Below are 20092 nucleotides of genomic sequence, written 5' to 3' on the forward strand. Positions count from 1 at the left end.
AGCTTGCAGGTGCAGAGTAGCTATGTGTTAAGAGATGGAAATTAAATGAATTTAATGGGGGAAAAAATTATTAAAATCTTGGGGGGCAATTTTCACCCCATGATCCTTGTTTTTTAGTCGCATTCTGAGATTTCTTGGGGCCTTTCTGCTCCTTGCCCCCCCTGCTAATTTCCTGTGTGTGTGTGTGTGTGCGTGTGCGTGCGTGTGTGTGTGCGCGTGCGTCACTGTTGGTGTGAGTGTCTTGTAACTTTCACATGATTTCATCTCCCTGTCTTCTCTCTGCAGGGGCTTTGGGAAACAGGGATTCCAGTGCCAAGGTAAGAGCAGACGCTCATTGACAAATCTCTCCACTACTACTACACATGGCAGCCTGTGGGTGTGTTGGCCGTGTGCAGGACTGTGCTGGTGTGTGTGTGTGTGTGTGTGTGCGTGCCTGGTGTGGTGCCGGACCGCAGCAGGGCTACATAAATCAGACCTGTTGGCCGAATTGTTGAGGGCTTGTTGGTGCGGACAGGTGTCAGAGCTGCATGTTGCAACGCTCCCGATCCGGTGAAAGCGAGAACGCTGCAAACGGGCTATAGGCGACGAGGCACAGGGTGTAAAGCGTAAGAAGACTGGATGGACAGGTGAAAGTTGAGAAGTCGTAGCCGAGGATAGATGGGGCCAAGACAGACCAGGAAGCAAAGTTTAATGCTTCACTATCCACCCACCCCTGCCATCACAGAGGAAGACATCTGATTGGTTACCGGATGGTGGTGTTGTGTGTGTGTGTGTGTGTGTGTGTGTGGGGGGGGGGGGGTCTGGGCCTGGGTCTAGACATGATTCTCTAAGCAAAAATGATTTATAAGCCGGTCGGTGCAGGACTACAGTGACACGTCCATTCATCAGAAGCGATAGTGATCTAGTGCAGTGAGTGTTATTGTTTTACTTCCTCCTCTGCTCTCCAGATCTGGTCTTGGGACACCCAACCCAGCTGATCTGGTTAGCATCATGTGATCAGTTAGATTAGGGAAGTCTGGCCTGGTCATGGTACACTTGATCAGCAGCCAGAGATGAGTCGTGTGTCGGAGTGTTGCTAAAGAGCTGATGATCGTCTCTTGAGACTTGAGAGCAGCTGTCGCCAATTTTGGTGTTGATACAGGAAATGCACTGTGGTGGGAGAATGAACCCTCGAGTTTGTTTGTGTGCATGTGTGCGCATATGTTTGTGGGCTTATATATGTGATAAATATCCCTGAATTGATTGAATTGATTACACAATCCACGCACACATACACAGTAGTATAGAAATGCATACTATTTTCAGTCAAACAACAACTCGCATAACAACCCCTCGCACAGATACAGGAAATTGTCTTTGAGCTTGGGGGCGGTGGCGGTTAGTGTGGCTGATGGTGGTCTGATAATTATTTTTTACCTGCAGTTATTTTTAACTTTCAATCTGCAATCTACAGACTGTACAACATATTTTTAACTACAACGTATATTGTATGCCTACATTACAACATATATTGTATGCCTACATTACATTGTATCACATTACAAGGAAACGGATCACTCATATTATTTTCAGTAGACTGTAAATAAAAAAAGCCAAAGCTGTTTGTGAAGTCTAAAAGAGAGATATATATTCTGTATTCACACTAGTGTCAATCATAAACAGTGGATCAAAGGAAGTGAATGAGGGGAAGAGTATAAAATGTAGAGTCTGTGTGTAAACGGTGAGTGTGAAGAGGTGGGAAAAGAGAAGGGCGTAGATACACTGCCTGGGAGGGACAAGTCAACATTCTCCATTCATGGTCAGGTGGAATGTCAGACATCTGCTGTAGACTTGTACTGACCTGTGTGTGTGTGTGTGTGTGTGGGTGGGTGTGTGGGTGTGGGTGTGTGAGAGTGTGAGAGAGAGAGTTGGCTTGTGTATTTGTGTACTGTAACAAAGGTGTATTCTCTCCATGGGATTCCGTGGGTGTGCTAGAATACCTGTTGAGCAGGTAAAGGTTTCCCTTCTTTCTCTCCACCTTCACCTCATGACTTGTGTGTGCTTGTGTGTGTGTTTGTGTGTGCAAAAAGAGGAAGTCAAGTTCATTTACCGTATGTTATTTCATACCACAGGTGTAGACTCAATGTGCTTCAGAATAAAAGCAAAGAAATAGGCAAAGATCATATAAATAAGATAAAAACATAAGCTAAGAAGGTATAATAAAAGGAGAAGGTATTCTTGTTGTTGTTGTTGTTTTTATTATTATTAAAAAGGGAATAATGGTAATAATACTGATTCTAAAATAAGTTTCACCTACAGCCTTGTGAAAATAGATTTTTTTAGTCTGCTTTTAAAAGAAGACAATGTTGTAGCAGACCTTCGTTCATGTAGGAGTGACTTCCAGAGACTAGGACCGTAATGACTGAAGGCACCATAAGCTGATTTAGGATTTGAGGAGACCTTTGATGATCTAAGCCAGGGATACTCAACTTGCTTTGCCCGGGGGCCACACAGGGGGCGCCCGCGGGCCGCATGTGTCCCGCGGGCCGCCAGTTGAGTATCACTGATCTAAGCCCTGGTCCACACCATCGACTTCTCAGAAGCAGCGCTGAAGCAGCGCTGAAGCAGCGCTGAAGCAGCGCTGAAGCAGCGCTTCACGGAAGCTTCCAGTAGGAGCCTTGCCATTCACACCAGAAACCGTCTATTTTGTCCACGCCTCGCTCGGTTTTGCCCGGCGCTGGCCTGTCGAGCCAAACGGCATTACGGCACCCCAGCGACGCGTGCAGCGTAGCTTCAGCGTGGCGTGGAATCAAGCTGGTGTGATCGGTCTCGACCTATTAACAAGGACGCTGAAATGCGTGCTGCGTCGCTTTAGGTCTTGTTCACACAGGACGCCTAACGTAAGCAGAACTGAAGCTTGAGGCAGACTCACGCTGAGCTGACACTTAACCGTTCACACAAGAAGCCTTCTCTTTTCCTCTCAGCGCGCCTTGAACCCGCCAACAACTCCCATTGACTTCATCATATATAGCTGATTTTCAAATAGACAAACCAGTGATTTTCTAAACATGGCACACCTCTTAAAAATTAAACAAAAAATACAAATCAAAACATAAAGTGGTTACAAAATGTTGCAGAATGGATTTACAAATTTTTCACCCACCCACAATACCAGAAGCCCCACCACAAATAAATAAACAAACAGACAAACAAATAAATACTGTAAATAAATAAATCATCTCAAAAGGTCCTTCAATGAGCCAGCTATCACATGCCAACTGTTAGTGTGGGCTCAGTGGCCCTATTAATTCTGGCAGTCGAGCGAGATTTCCAAATAAACAATATCTAAAAAAGTGAGGGCCCAGTGTCTGATGGAAAGGACCCAGTGTCTGAAGGAAAGGACCCAGTGTCTGATGGAAAGAACCCAGTGTCTGATGGAAAGGACCCAGTGTCTGATGGAAAGGACCCAGTGTCTGAAGGAAAGGACCCAGTGTCTGATGGAAAGGACCCAGTGTCTGAAGGAAAGGACCCAGTGTCTGAAGGAAAGGACCCAGTGTCTGATGGAAAGGACCCAGTGTCTGATGGAAAGAACCCAGTGTCTGATGGAAAGGACCCAGTGTCTGATGGAAAGGACCCAGTGTCTGATGGAAAGGACCCAGTGTCTGATGGAAAGGACCCAGTGTCTGAAGGAAAGGACCCAGTGTCTGATGGAAAGGACCCAGTGTCTGATGGAAAGGGAGTGAGGACCCAGTGTCTGATGGAAACAACCCAGTGTCTGATGGAAAGAACCCAGTGTCTGATGGGAAGGGAGTGAGGACCCAGTGTCTGATGGAAAGAACCCAGAGTGAGGACCTAGTGTCTGATGGAAAGGGAGTGAGGACCCAGTGTCTGATGGGAAGGGAGTGAGGACCCAGTGTCTGATGGAAAGGGAGTGAGGAGTGAGGACCCAGTGTCTGATGGAAAGGGAGTGAGGACCCAGTGTCTGATGGAAAGGGAGTGAGGACCCAGTGTCTCATGGAAAGGGAGTGAGGACCCAGTGTCTGAAGGAAAGGACCCAGTGTCTGAAGGAAAGGGAGTGAGGACCCAGTGTCTGATGGAAAGGACCCAGTGTCTGATGGAAAGGACCCAGTGTTTGATGGAAAGGACCCAGTGTCTGATGGAAAGGACCCAGTGTCTGATGGAAAGGACCCAGTGTTTGATGGAAAGGACCCAGTGTCTGATGGAAAGGACCCAGTGTCTGATGGAAAGAACCCAGTGTCTGATGGAAAGGACCCAGTGTCTGAAGGAAAGGGAGTGAGGACCCAGTGTCTGATGGAAAGGACCCAGTGTCTGATGGAAAGGACCCAGTGTCTGATGGAAAGAACCCAGTGTCTGATGGAAAGGACCCAGTGTCTGAAGGAAAGGACCCAGTGTCTGATGGAAAGGACCCAGTGTCTGATGGAGAGGACCCAGTGTCTGATGGAGAGGACCCAGTGTCTGATGGAAAGGACCCAGTGTCTGATGGAAAGGACCCAGTGTCTGATGGAAAGAACCCAGTGTCTGATGGAAAGGACCCAGTGTCTGAAGGAAAGGACCCAGTGTCTGATGGAAAGGACCCAGTGTCTGATGGAGAGGACCCAGTGTCTGATGGAAAGGGAGTGAGGACCCAGTGTCTGATGGAAAGGGAGTGAGGAGGCTTCCATGCAGCTGTCAAGCAAGTAAGATGTGCCTTGTGAACTTGGTGACATTAAGCTGTGACAAATTGTTCAGCAACTGGGCAGGCACAGTCACTGACAACAAAACAGATCATGTGGCTGCCACCCCGGTCCAAAAGCGCAGTACAGGTGGTCAGTCCCGACCCATAGTTACCATATGAAAAAATTAGTCGGGGGGGGGCCTGCAGTGCACAGACTGCACAAGGAATCATCATTTGGTGTAACGTGCGTGGGGTGAGAAGTGTATGAACTTCAAATTGGTTAGATGTTGAAAAGGGGCCCTAATATCAACATGGAAGACTTATGAAGGAAAACCTCTAAGATTCATGTTGGAACAGGATGTTCTGTTGCCGCCCATCTGCTATGCCTTTGTTTCACGGCATAAAAAACAGATGAGTGTGCTGAGGAAACAGAACGAGAGAAGTCTGTATACTTAAAGGAACACTCCGCCCATTTTCAACCAGCTTTGTATCATTAGAACATCAGTAGTACCGTATATCAGAAAACTGTAAACTGTTTTGAAGTCTGTCATTTCATTTGACAGTTATTGAGTGTTAAAGTGTGGACCAGTGACATCACTGGTCCACACTAACTCAAATTAATAACTCATTAACTCAAATCAACTCTCAATAACTGTCAAACTAGATGACGGTTTTGAAGTCATTCATCTAGTTTGACAGTTATTGATTATTGACAGTTATTGTTCTAGACGGGTTTAACTTGACAACAAAAACATTCTACGGTGAAAACCGTCTATAAGCAGTGCATATAATCTGTTCTCTCTGTTACTCACTATTTCTATAGTGCTGCTCACCCAGAGGAATAAGAATGAGCAAACGTGGTACAGATGTTGAGCGCCTGTAAGTCTGGCTCCCTCTTTTATATGTGTCGTGCTTCTGTGGCCTTATTGCATCCCTAATGGCTAGAAGAGGGAAACCACCAGTCTCCACAGAGGGTTACAGAATTACACTTCAAATATACTTGTCACATGCTTCAAGCAGTGTGTGAGCACTATTGATTGGATCTGGGCAGTGTGTGTGGGTGTAATGTAATCTTGGTCAGCGATTGTTCGATAGACAATTGAAATAGTGTCTTTTCTCATTGATCGGGTGACAGGCAGGCAAATCAAACATATTGATTACAAGAGGCTTCGGCGGCGTAACTGTAGCTGAGAAAACAAACACATTACTCGTATTAGATTACTCGTATTCACGGCATGTTGCCTGCCGGGGCAGTGAGCTCTGTCAGCACTGAATTTGAAGTTCAGTAGGCAAATCCAACGTCGGCGTAGTGAAAATGACAAGACTGTGTGACTGGATGTTATACCCAGTCTGGAAAACTACCCAAAATGCTGTGGGACATGAATGAGAGTGAAACGAACCAATCACAGCAAACATGACAAACAGATGTGAACACATTCTCTAGTCCAGGGGTTCCCAAACTTTTCCGACCAAGTACCACTACATATCAAACCAAATTTCCAAGGGACCATTTCCACTGCGTATATCCCCCCCCCCCCCTGCAATAGCAGCAGAAACAAACATGCACGCGCATGTTTGTTTCTGCGCACACACACACAAACACACACACACACACACACACACACACACACACACACACACACACACACACACACACACCCGCCAACATTAGGCTGTGATAAAGAGGACCCCTTTGAAAAAAAAAATGTAGCCTATCTTTTGGAGTGTTATTTAGCTATCTTCCTGACAAGCTAGCATGACATGGTAGGTACAAATAGATTTCTTAGGTCTTCTAGTTTCTTATGATACTGGAAACTTAAATGTTAAAAATTGTGATATTTCCCAAATATCACAATATTTCTGAAAATCGGCCCAATCTGGCTACCCATCAGGGTTGTTTATTATGTAAAAACTTGTCTGAAAAACAAAAACAAAAAAACAACACAATTCTCTGGCGGACCACCAGCCCCGCGGTGCTCTAGTCTATGCAGTAGCCTAGAGATTTGAGAAGCAGGCTTGTGACTTAAACGTTGCCGTTTTGAAAGCCGTGACCAGCTGGAAAAATCAGGGTGTGGAGGAAAGTGAATGAGTAACGCTCTGCCTTTCCTCGACAACTACTGTTACCTTGAGTAAGGGACTTAACCCCCCCCAGCTGCTGCTCCATGGAGCTGCTCAGTGATCAACAGGAGAAGATAAATAGATGCTTTGTTTGTCCCTATTGGTTTGTAGCATAGTCACAATCACAAGGCATTTCATAACAACACCACCAAGTCACCAGTAGACATAAACGTGCCCATATCATAGAAATCACCAATAGACATACAAAAGTCATCAATTGACATACTCATAGACATGATATAGACATACTGTACATAATTATTAACCACATACCAGGAGGAGGTGGACGAGCCATACCAGCTAATATACTAGAATTTCTACTTCGATACTGATACCCAGGAAAATATTGATATTCTATGCCATTTTCGATACGGGGGGATGACAACACATCAAGAGGCATGAAAATAAACAAAGACAGCGAGACGGACAGACACAGGCTTCTCCATAATCTAGGCCCGATAAAACTCGTTAAAAACTTGCACTTACACAGCAGATTCCCCCTGCTGTAGTCATCAGCCTATCAGATTACCCCTGCTCTAGTCATCAGCCTATCAGAACACTTTGAGCTTGTTGAAGCAACAGATAATCACCAATGATAGGAAGTGAAAAATCAGTCATAATATAATATGCTTGATTTTTCATTAAGAGAAAGCACTGCTGGTATCCATACTGTTGCAACTGAGTATTGTATCAATTTCATATTTTTAGTATTGATAATCATCGATACTATCGATAACCTGTTGCAAATGAGTATTGTATCTGTTTCAAGTTTTTAGTATTGATACTTATCGATACTATCGATGTTTTTGACAACCCTACCAGGCAGCTGGACATCTTTCTGACCAGGAAGGAGTGGCCAAAGTGCATGGGGGATGAAGTGCTGGTGCATTACTTAAGAATATTTGGTGCCTGTGGAACAGATTCAAACCTGGATATATTTTTAGTGAATAGAGGGGTGCAATATCGTCGCCGACGCCCAGATGGCAACAATTAAAAGGAGGAGGTGTGTGTGTGTGTGTGTGTGGGGGGGGGGGGGGGGTGGTGCCTCAGGTCACCCACGTTGTTTGACGTCTTCAATGTTCTGTCTCTGTAGTAGGGTTGTGCGATGTCACCTAAATAACCATAACCATGGTTCTACAGTGAAACATTGCGATGGACGTTGGCATCGTCGTTGACGGGGGGTGGGGTTAATTAATGATTTATGAAGTCCATGTGGTGCCGTTTGGCTGCGCCACTGCAATGTACGTTCACGTTTACAACAGGACAGCTGAGCCAGCGGGCTTGGATAGGCTGCTACTACTACAGCACAGAGCCAGGCAATTCAAACAGTAGGCTATCACTACCAGCAATATTGAAACGCGCAAAACAATCAAACGTTAACGTTACAGATCGTGACCAACAACGTGTGTGTGTTTAATTTAACTAGCTGGCAGAAAAGGGGCAGAATTACTGGTGGCTAACGTTAGATTTGTGTGGGCTCAGTTTTGAACCTAACATTGGGTTACGTTAAGGAGAGATAGAAACACAGCAGCAGGCAGCCTACACACAGTATGTAATGGAGAGAGTTCCTGGAAACAGGCGAGTTGAATTCACAGTTGAAGACTTATAACATTACTCACATTGGGTTGAAAACAGGAAAGAACGTGAAGTTTCTTCTTTCTTAACATTTTCACAACACAACCGACTTCTGCTTATCTTCTCTTCCTCTCCGCTTTACCACTTCTCTGAACTGGGGATAAGGTATGCTTTGCCGCTTGTTTAATGTTGCCTGTGCTTCCCCCGTGTGGCGCGGTTGAGTGGAGTTAGCCTTTTTTATTATTAAATCTTCAATTTTTTTTATTTGAACAGATAATCACGATGGTCCGATGTAGAAGTGTCAGAGGTCGATGGGGGTCGGCCCATCGACGATGGTCGATGCCATCGTCCATGGTGCCAACCCTACTCTGTAGATACATTCCATACATGGTAGCGTACTGTAATCCCTAGCAGTTTACTGACCGTTGTTACAGTTTTCCTAACAGATTTTATCTGTGTCTCAGTAAGTAGCATCGCCACACCAGCAGATGATGCCCCAAAAAAACACTAATATCCACAAACTACCGGCTTTTTCTTTGGTCTAAAAGTTACAAACCCGTTAGTGATAATGGTTCAAATGACTCTGCAGTAGGCACAGCTTTTTATCAGATCCCTTTTGATCGGGAAGCGATATAAATAGCACACCGGTGGACATGCCATTCGTCCCTTGAGAACGGACGTCAGTGTTTCCCACAGGCTGAAATCAGACTTTCATAACAGTTAATTACTTTAAATTGTCTTTACATTGTGTCTAGCGGAACCCAACTCATGGAATATGCCCACAGAAAAGGAAAGATAAAAAAAAAGCAGCTCTCCTCTCTCCTCTGTTCTCCTCTCCTCAACTAGCATCAAGTCAGCCAGAATGTAGTAGGTCTTCTGCTTTAGGGCTTTCAAAAATAAAACCCTTATTGTAACGTTAACCTTAATATTAATTTTGAGTAATGCTTTATAGACACAGTTTCACTCCATATGTAATCTTAACATCACAATGAGTATTTTGATACAAGGTTTGCCGTTTTGTTCGTTGAAATACCTCTTCTTCTATTCTAACGAACTGTCGCAGTCTTGACACAGCCCATTACTGTAGTGTAGTGTGTTTCAGATAGGTATTTTTAAAATTTCTATACATTAACTGTTTAACTGGCCTTGACCATATCGTGGAATCCGCTATAGTGATCACGGTCATAGTGATCAACCGCTTATATTGATCAAAAAGCTTGGTCCCGAATCAAAATACTCCGCTTACAGTGATAATTTTGGGCCTTGTCCCACCTGAGAACAATGGAAAAAATGTTTAAAACTAGAGTAATTTTATTTTATTTTTTGCTTACAAACTGACAAAAAAGGGCCAACGAGATACAGCAGCAATACTTGGTGCATGTCTGTCTGTATAGACGGTTTTAACTTGACAACAAAAACATTCTAAATTGAACCCCCGCTCACTTCCTGTTGCAGTGTTTGCTATGGACATAAAAGAAAAAAAAACATTCAAGTGCAGGACTGACCATTCCATGCGAACCGTCTATACAGCTGAGCAGCGAAAACAAAAGTAACAATGTCAAGTGAATATTTCTGCAGTTTGCCGAATGCTGAAAAAAAGGAAGTGCTGCGGGGTTGCGCTCTGGTGAAAACCGTCTATATGGAGAGATTGCGGCATCTCTGTCTGTGGAGAGATGGCTGCGTCTCTGTCTACGTGAGACCACTGTGTTTGAAACAGCTGGAGGCCTAACTTACTGTATGGATTTTTAAAGTCAATAACATTAATTTACTTTATATGTACTGTATTCATGTAATACATATACAAATGTCAATTAGATGGTAATCTGCATGAGAAATAAAGAAAAAGAAAAAAACCTGTTATAATGATCATCCGCTTATAGTGATCAATTTGACCCGTCCCAAGGTGATCACTATTCACCTTATGTAGCCACGCCCATTTGACCCGGTTCTGTGGCCGTCCTACGACTTCCGGCTAAAAATAATAATAAAATAAAATAAAAAATGGCTGCGCTGCTCCAATATCATCTAACACTGAATGAACTAATAATTTAGCCAATTGTATGTAACATACCAAATAAAAGCAAACGGCAATGTCTAAGAATGCAACGCCATGTAACTGGCTCGTTAAGTCTCGCATTCCAGGGAATTACGTTAACGTCTGCGGGTCTTTATTGACGTTAATGGCTCGCGCTGCTATCGCGCTGCCTCGGAGGAGAGAAAACTATCTGAAGCTTTCTTTGTTGGAGTCCAGGTATCTTTTACAAGAAAGTGCTCGTCATTGTCGACGATAACGTTATCTGACCTGGCTAACAGTGGATACTCGCTTGCTTGCTGTGTACTGGCTCAAAGTAGTAGGCTACGTTATTTATTTTACCCCTTCACTGTCCGCTCCAAAAACAACTCTTTTATTTTGCGCCGTGACCGCCGGAAGTGTTAGAAGGACCCGGAAGAATTTGGTCCACTGTAAGGTCTGAACATAAGGTGAATAAGAGGAGTGCACTGTATTAGAAAGAATGTCAAGTCAAACACCTACTGGTTGAAGTGTCCAGTGCGCTTGCAGTCTGGAGAGTCAGCTCATCTACTGAAACGCCCGCTCCGGGGTAGCAGCTAACGTGTCGGGAGTGGATGTGAAAGTGTGAATGGCCTACTTTATCGTTTTAACACACGCTGTTTACCTGCGTTTAAAACCTCCTCATATAGAGTTCAACAGTCACGTGACGTTCCACGACGTCTCCTGGTCCGGAACAGGAATTCCCCATTCATTTTCTCCATTTCAAAAAATCCTTATATAACAAGTTTTAAGCCAAACCAACCAGCTGCGTACTGAATCGTGAATAACCATAAAACATTTCACTTGGAGCAAAAATAAAAAGGGGGAAAAAATTCGAAAATTCGATTCCCCCCCCCCCCCCGCTTAGAGTGGTAAAATAAATATGTATAGATATGAGAAGTACAGGATGGTTGTGATTGCACTCATATCGTTATTCAGGAATGTTAATGCAAACAAACTTCCCTGTCTTTCTGTGGTGAGTGGACAGATGGGGGAACTTCCTCATGCTCTGGTGCTCTATCTGAAAGTGCCCCCCCCCCCCCCCATCCCCCAATCCTGTCAGATCATTGCTGTAATGTTATTGATTGACTCTGATTTGCTGCTAATGCTGTCCGTTAGACGATGGAGGCGGTGTCTAGACTCGTTTAGGGCTCAACCTGGTTGCTAGGCAACAGACCAAGGACCTCCCACGACAGGTCACTAGGCCTGTCTTCCGTGTGTGTGTGTGTGTGTGTGTGTGTGTGTGTGAGAGAGTGACAGGGCTGATTTATGAACCATACCCTGAAGTGTACGCTAAGCCTTCCTTACATCGTTTCATTCTTTACTGCCAATTCTCTGTTACTCCCGTTCTCCCTTTCTGACACTCTCTCTCTGCAAACACACAAATGAATTCTCCACCCCCTCACACTGCCTCAAACCCAGCTGTGCCCCCATCCCCTCCCTCCCGCCCACACACACACACACACACACACACCTCTCTTTCTTTTCCTCTCTTCCGCTCTCTTTCTCTCTCTCTCATTCTGTTTCTCTCTCACACTCCACACAGAAAGATATGTGGTTGGTCTGTTCCATTGCTTTGTGCAACGTTCCAGATGGACAGTGTTACAGATGGAGTTTGACCATGTTTTGCGTTTATATCTTTACGCCTTCTGTGAAGTTACAAACGAGGCAAAGTCACTACAGTATCTGTGTGCTCTGTTGGTGTCAAGAGACTAAGAGGCCTTGGCACACAAATTGCACCAGCAGAGAAAAACCACACTGGCCAGAATCTAATAGACTACTTGCACAACTCCACTACTTCCTGAAATGAGTAGGGCATCTTGGTTTCCTGTCCTACACTATTGGATGAACTGATTAATGTCAGGTGTGCCTGACTGCTGCAGTCACAACAACAGTGATCAGGCACACCTGACATTAATCAGTTCATCCAATAGTGTAGGACAGGAAACCAAGGCCGTTTCTCAATAAGCGTTCTTGTGTGTTCTTGCGTTCTTGTGTCCCTGTGAAACGTCATCAGTCGCAGCCCAAGTACTGTTCCAATACAAAGTTCACATTTCGCCAAGAACGCTTAAAATTCCCGGATGTGTTCTCGACACGCCCACTTTACAGAGGATGCTCTGGTTGGTGACTTGTGTCAACTTGGCAAGGCAGATATCCCAGCATGCATTTCGGCATAAGCAGAGGCAGAACGCAGCAGAGAAGACGCCATAAGCTCCGGAAAGTTTTTTTTACAATTTAAAGTTTTATTTCATCACTAAATTAATTTCTGATGACTTTTGATGCCTACAAGCAGGGTAGTAGGTTTCAATAAGTGCCACTTTACGAACATTTATGGCAAAAAATGGCAAAAAGTTCCAGAGCACAATTGGCTGCATCTACATCAGCTGAGCTTTTTATTTGTGTAGTACTGCAGGCGGCCTCTGCGCTGGTATTGCGCAATACTCTCAAGAACGCATCGTCTCAAACTGCCAACAGCGTCACGTGTGCTTGTGACCTAGCAAGTTCATTCTTCCAAGAACGACTAGCAAGAACGTTCTCCCCAAGAACCCAAGAACAAGAATGCATTCTTGGTATTGAGAAACGGCCCAAGATGCCCTACTCATTTCAGGAAGTAGTGGAGTTGTGCAAGTAGTCTATTGAGGTCTAGGGTGTCTACTGTCTAGTGATGTCACATCCTCCAATAAAACGTCAAAAAGAAAGAAGGTCCGCACACTGAGCTCTCGTTTACCTTTCTTTTTTACGTTTTGCTGTTTTTGGTTCCTGCACCTGCTTTATCGTGTTGGATGTGCGCGACTGCCTCTTTACTACACCCTCCAATAAACACATGCATACCTAAACGCAAGTACACTCAACAAGAGCACACTGTTGCTCAACTCCTAGAAACACCTGTGGAAAGTGCCACCGAGCCTCATGAATATGTGATGAGAATGTGAATAATTAAGATTTAAAACCAGTCTGTAACGTCAACCTGTGTGTGTGTGTGTGTGTGTGAGAATCTTTGGGTGTTTCGTTTTATTGTGCCTGTTGCAAGATGTGTCGTGCACTGATGTTTTGTTTGATAATAGTGTTGGTCAGTGTGGGAGAAATGTCAACAGTATTGACAGTTAATTTGGTTGTTGGTTGATGTTGTGACTTACTATGAGGAGTAGAAGTAGAAAGTAGAAATTGTTCAAGCTGTAGCTGTCAAGTCTTGCCCAGTAGGGCAAGACTTTTATGGAGGGGCTGCAACAGAGAAGAGTGTTCTATCCCCCTGCTGAGACTCTGTAGAGTCACCCTATTTACTAGGGGTGGGGGAAAAAATCGATTCACCTAAGTATCGCGATTTTTAATGTCACGATTTTTTGGATCGATCTTTTATTCCAGAATCGATAATCGCAAATTAAAAAAAATAAATAAATAAAAATAAATAAAAAAATATATTTTTTTTGGGTGCTTGCAGTCAGGCCACTCACGGAACAGCAGGCCAGGCGCCGCCTACTGGTTTACTAGTGGTTTTATTACTTTATTAGTTAGTCTGAAGTAATAATTACACTTCAGGGTTAAAGAGGGTGCATCTCATTGTAAAATTGGACTTCAAACGGCCCAAATCTGGCTTCAAACGGCCCAAATTTCACGCGCGTTGGCCCATATCGGCCTGGCCTGCTTGGTATCTAATGCCCGGCCTGAATTATGATCCCAGTCCGCCCCTGTTTTTAACTATATCGCCCAGCCCTACTCATGATATATAATATACAGTCTCTAGTGTATGATTCAACTTTTCCCATGTTCTAATCTAGTGTAAAAAAGCAAACAAACTGAAAAAAGAAAAGAAAAAAATAAACAAAAATCGCAATAAATCGTAATATCGAATCGCAATAATCGTAGAATCGCAATACTTAAGAATCGCAATATAAATCGAATCGGCACCCAAGAATCGTGATAGTATCGAATCGGTAGATAAGTGAATCGCCACAGCCCTACTATTTACCCAAAGGAAGTCCTGTGTCATAGAGCTGGGCAATGGGCAATATGGAAGAAATTATATATCAAACACAATGACAGAATGTATGACTATTTTGGTCATGGGGTTCATACACTTTCTGTAATAAAACATCTAAAAGCAAAAATCTTATCAAATGCAGGTCCATAGTCTTAATACTGTATGTGTCAGGCCCTTGATATAAAATAGTTTGAGAACCACTATAGAGTACTGCAGGGATGACCTATTTTTGTGGGCTTACCCAGAAGTCCCTGCACTTCCTGGTTCTTGCCTGTAAAAGTCAATGGGTTACAGGCAATGTACAGTGGGAAAAGAACACTGAGGAAGGCCTGCGTGCCGAAACGGTTGTTGTTGCTGTGCTGCTGCCCTACCCAGACTAAGGTATTAAATCCATGAAAGGACATTTTGTGTGCTGGCTTTTTCCACTGTGACTTTACATGTGCACCAGATGCGTTACGGCTGCGTTGCGGATCCGGCAAAACTGCCAGATCGTCTCTCGCCCATGTTAATTGATGGGCGATACATGTTGTAAGGAAAAATTACGCACTTGTTCTATTTTTGTCAGATCCCTCATACGTCTGACAGATTACATGAGTGTGGGTCTGTTCGCCGCCGTACCGGAGCCATACCGGAGCCATACCGCATCTGTTCCGGAGGCGGTGTACATTAGCCCTTAGGGTTGAGAACTACTAAGCCTAACCGTGTCACCATAATACCCAGAGTGCCTTGCGCCACCGAAGAAAGGCGAGCAGTGTAGGAGTCGGAGGGGGGGCTCGCTACGGCTCTGCAGTGCAGGCCGAGTAGTAAAAGATAGGTGTATTTACGTTTACTAAAGTCAATGTTTTAATAGATAGTTCTAATAGATAATTAGATCAATGCTATAAAGCTTTTCAAACATATTTCATTGCAGGATGAGTTTTTCTTTTATGTTTTTTTTGCCCATAAAATAAGATTTTACATCAGTAATGTACAACACTGATCCAAACATTAATGCCAAATGTAACAATAGGTCCTGAAGATAAATGAAATTAATGTTCAAATAAACCTGCTCAGGACAGGAGGCACTAATTGCAACTCTTTCACTCAATTTTTTATATTCTTCAAAAAGGTGGGTTATCATTCATTGCATCATGATATCATTTTCTCTTGTAGTTTTCTAAGCAAAATCGTGTACTCTGTAGGAGATACCCTGTTGCTTTGGTGAAAGGCGTCTGCTAAATGAAATAAAGTAAAGTACCCCAGAAATCAGGGAAAAGGGGGTACTAATTAAAGCCAAAAAGGTTTGAGAACCACTGATCAAATGCTTTCAGATCAAATGCTATATAATATCTATATATATTTATATATCTATATCTATATACTGAATATATGATACATTATAAAAGAATATCAAATTATATAATATATAATATAATATAATATAATATAATACAGAGTTGATGAGATGATTGATTAAAAGACACAAAAACATTGGGCTAAACAGGTAAATATTTATTTTTGGGGGTAAAAAAAATCTTAAAATCAAACAAAGTGCTATAGAACATAATGAATCATTGCAAGTTCAGATGTCTTACAGCTTGGAGGTAGGTGCTATCTCTGAAGCAAGATGTTTTGCTCTTGATGCTTCTATATCTCCTGTCTGATGGAAGGAGATTGAAGAGGTAATAATAATAATACATTTATTTTATATAGCGCTTTTCAAGAACTCAAAGTCGCTTTACAGAATACATGGGTCAAACATAAAACATAACAGAGACCGACATAAAACACAGACAAACAACAAAAGGAAAGGAAGGGGGGGGGGTTGGCCACAGCAACCAGAGAGCAGCGGCAGCCAAACGCGCCAGCGTTCACTCAACCGGAGCAGGGCCAACCTCTGAACATAAAACATAACAGAGACAGACATAGAACACAGACAAACAACAAAAAGAAAGGAAGGGGGGGTAGGACTGTGCGTGCATGTCCATGTATGTGGGCCCAAGAGTCATTGGAGTTATAGTTATAGTCATAAAGAGTTATATAGAGCAGGGTGGATGGAGTGGGCCTCAGGCTGCAGAGCAGGGTGGATGGAGTGGGCCCCAGCCCCAGGCCACGGCTAGCAGAGCAGGATGGTGGAAGCCCCAGGCCAACAGCTAGCAGAGCAGGATGGTGGAAGCCCCAGGCCAACAGCTAGCAGAGCAGGATGGTGGAAGCCCCAGGCCACAGCTAGCAGAGCTGGATGGTGGAAGCCCCAGGCCAACAGCTAGCAGAGCAGGATGGTGGAAGCCCCAGGCCAACAGCTAGCAGAGCAGGATGGTGGAAGCCCCAGGCCACAGCTAGCAGAGCTGGATGGTGGAAGCCCCAGGCCAACAGCTAGCAGAGCTGGATGGTGGAAGCCCCAGGCCAACAGCTAGCAGAGCTGGATGGTGGAAGCCCCAGGCCAACAGCTAGCAGAGCTGGATGGTAGATGGTAAAATCCCAGGCCCAGGCTGAAGCTAGCAGATGATGGTCTGCAGCCTACTACAGGCTTAGGCTGGATCCAGTGCAGCAGAAAGAGTAGGCCGGGGTAGAGAGAATCTACCAAAATATCAAGGATTACAAACACCATCCATAGCTTTTGGTTGTTTGTCAGTTGCTGTTGCAATAAAAGTCAGGTAGTGCAACAAGTTAAAACTTGCAAAAATTAAAAACAATAATGGTTTAAAAAGGTTGGAGAGTCAGGAGCCCAGAACACATGCTGTCTCACTCTCACCTTCCCTCCCCCTAGGGAAGGTTATGTATGTATGCACATGAGTCACATGACAGGTTGTGTGCTGGATGAGAGTTGTCTGCTATCATTTTATTAGCCTTCCTGATTATTCTTGTGGAATAGAGTGATGTAGTCAGTGAGGGGAGACTACAGACGATGATTTTAGATGCATGGCGTACTACTCTTTCCAGCCGAGTCATGTCCTGCGTGGTTGTGTGACCAAACCAGACAAGCATGGAGAAAGTGAGCACACTAGTCTCAATAGCAGACCTGGCTGTAGAAGTGGGTCATCGCTGCTTGACTGACCCTGAACATCATCCTGCAATGAAATATGTTTGAAAAGTCTCTCAGACCACCACAATCAGCTGGACACCAACCATCCTTGTTGATTATTTCACAACACAATTGGTCAGCTCCATGGCTCAGACTAAACTGTACCCGGCTTGCCCATTGTTGTGGGCCAAGCGTTTTTAATGAACTGTGATTGGCTCGAAGTTCCAAACACCGCCAGCCGGCGGAGAAGAAGAGAAAACCTTTCAAGAAGCATCAACTCGACCAGTTTGTTCTTCACTCTTTTAAGTTGTGAAAATCATCTCTCACCCTTAGTCTACAGTTAGTGGCAGGGTGAGAGACCGAGATCTTTAAATTGTGAAGATCTCTCACCCACAGTTAACAGGCAGGGTTAAGAAAAGCCTGACTGTGGTGAGCACATGAGGAACTAGTTTTCAGCCTACCTTTTCTTCACAGACGTGAGGTGGCTCAGTGGTTAACACTGTTGCCTCACAGCAAGAAGGTCCCGGGTTCGAACCCAGGTCCGTCCCAGGTCCTTTCTGTGTGGAGTTTGCATGTTCTCCCCGTGTCCGTGTGGGTTTTCTCCGGGTGCTCCGGTTTCCTCCCACCATCAAGAAAGACATGTATGTTAGGGTTAATACTCCTGTCAGTGCCCCTGACCAAGGTACTGGCAAAATAACTGGAGTTGGTCCCCGGGCGCTGCACAGTGGCTGCCCACTGCTCCTAGTTCTAGGAAGGTTCCTAGTAGAGGATGGGTCAAATGCAGAGGATGAATTTCCCCAAGGGGATAAATAAAGGATAACTTAACTTAACTTAACAGTTCCTCTGATGAACAGGCTTTCTCTCAGCCCACAAAATGCTTGAACTGGATACATTTAAATGTGATGGAGGTGTGGGGGCACCTACACAGTACACACCAATCACGATTCTTTCTCATTATGCATATATTCTTTTAGTATTGAAGATTAATTTCAGCCGCGGAGTATAGGCCTAATATATAAAGAAAGTATGACGAAGCTTATAAAGAATTTAATTTGAATGTGTGGTGCCTCCCAACAAGGCAAATTGACTGGTGCCCCCGGGCACTCACCCGATATATGGATATATGATATATGGATATATGGATAAACCTGGCCCAGAGTCTTAGGGCGCTTTCACACCTACCTCGTTTGGTCCGGACTTTCGGACTTTCCAGTTTGATCCGAACCAAAATGACAGGTGTGAAACCTCCCACGGACCATGGTGCGGACCAAAGACCGAGTCTTTGATCCGACCAAAAGAGGTGGTCTCGGTCCGGACCAAGCTGGACCAAGGTTCGCTTCCTGTGCAGTGTGAAAGCATTTTATTGGAAAGTTCGCACTATCGGACCAATTACAGGAAGCTACAGCTGCCTCCTCACTCGTCACGTTGCCAGAAGTTGGTGTTGCTGGTAGCAATTAGGGTTGTGCGATGTCACCAAAATACCCATCATGATTGTTTTACAGTGAAACATCATTTTGAACGATGGCATCGTCATTGGGGTGGGGTTGGGGGAATCATTAATTATTTATTAAGTTGCTGCGTTGCTGTAATGCCATGTGGCTAGCCGCTGCAATGCGTTCACGTTAAGAGGACAGCTGAGTCTGAGCTCTACATGATACCAGCGGGCTTGAATAGGCTATTAGCCTCTGCTCTGTGCCAGGGGACTGAAGTGGGCAGTGGCTGTCACTACCAGCAATTTGAACGGCGCAAAACAACTAACGTTAACGTTACAGATCCTCACCAACAATGTGTGTGTTGAATTTAACGAGCTGGCAGAAAACCGACTGAATTACTGGCTGATATAACGTTAGATTCTCGTGGGCTTTTGAACCTAATGTAATGAGAGTTTAGGAGAAATGGCTTGAGAAATGCAGCTGCTGCTGTATCTATATGGAGCGACTCCAACTTTCACTTTGGAAACAGGCGAGTTAAATTCACGGTTGAAGACTTGTACTCACTTTGGGTTGAAAACAGGAAAGAACGTGAAGTTTCTTCTTTGTCTTAAAAAGTTTTCACAACAACACAGCCGACACGCGCGGGCGACGCCCCGGCAACGTTAAACAAGCGCCCCCTGTTCAGAGAAGCAGTGGAGCGGAGGAGGAGGAGGGGGAGGGGAGGCTTCCCTGAACTGAACTGGATGCGCTTGTTTAATGCCGCCGGCACGTCCCCCGCGCGTCACGGTAAGTGGACTTGGCCTCTTTTATTATTAAAACGGCACAATTTTAATTCAAACAGATAATGAATTACGATGATCCGATGTAGAAGGCTCAGAGGTCGATGGGGGGTCGGCCCATCACGATGGTCGATGCCATCGTCCATCGTGCCAACCCTAGTAGCAATGCCATAATAATGCTATTATAATGACAACAAAGTGGATCTGTTCATTCATTGTGGTGTGTAAACCTCTGGTGTAAACAAGGAGCAAATTCCTTGGAGCAGTTCCGGGACGCTGACGTCAGACGCACGCTCATCCACAAGCCAATCAGTGGAGACTCAGCCCACGCAGGTGATGACGACAGTACGTAGGTCTGTCATGTTAAAGTCCGCTGGGATCATTGCAGTGTGAAAGCGAACCTTACTGGACCAAATGTATACACAATGTAACAACAACATGAGTTTGGTTCGGACCTTGGTCCGGACTTTTAGGTGTGAAAGGGCCCTTAGTTATTATTCTGG

At 44.5% G+C, this 20092-nt stretch overlaps 1 protein-coding gene across 2 annotated transcripts in view; it reads left to right on the forward strand.

Annotated features, from left to right (window-relative positions):
* Positions 1–20092, forward strand: part of LOC310793669 (protein kinase C beta type) — a 46496-nt gene that overhangs the window by 1455 nt on the left and 24949 nt on the right. For both annotated transcript variants that reach the window (XM_083655522.1, XM_083655523.1), the window contains exon 2: positions 286–317. In XM_083655522.1, the coding sequence (XP_083511648.1) occupies positions 286–317 (32 nt within the window). The remainder of the gene's footprint in view (positions 1–285; positions 318–20092) is intronic.

This window comes from Poromitra crassiceps (assembly GCF_964638095.1).
Source record: "Poromitra crassiceps genome assembly, chromosome: 19".
In the NCBI taxonomy this organism is placed as follows: Eukaryota; Metazoa; Chordata; class Actinopteri; order Beryciformes; family Melamphaidae; genus Poromitra; species Poromitra crassiceps.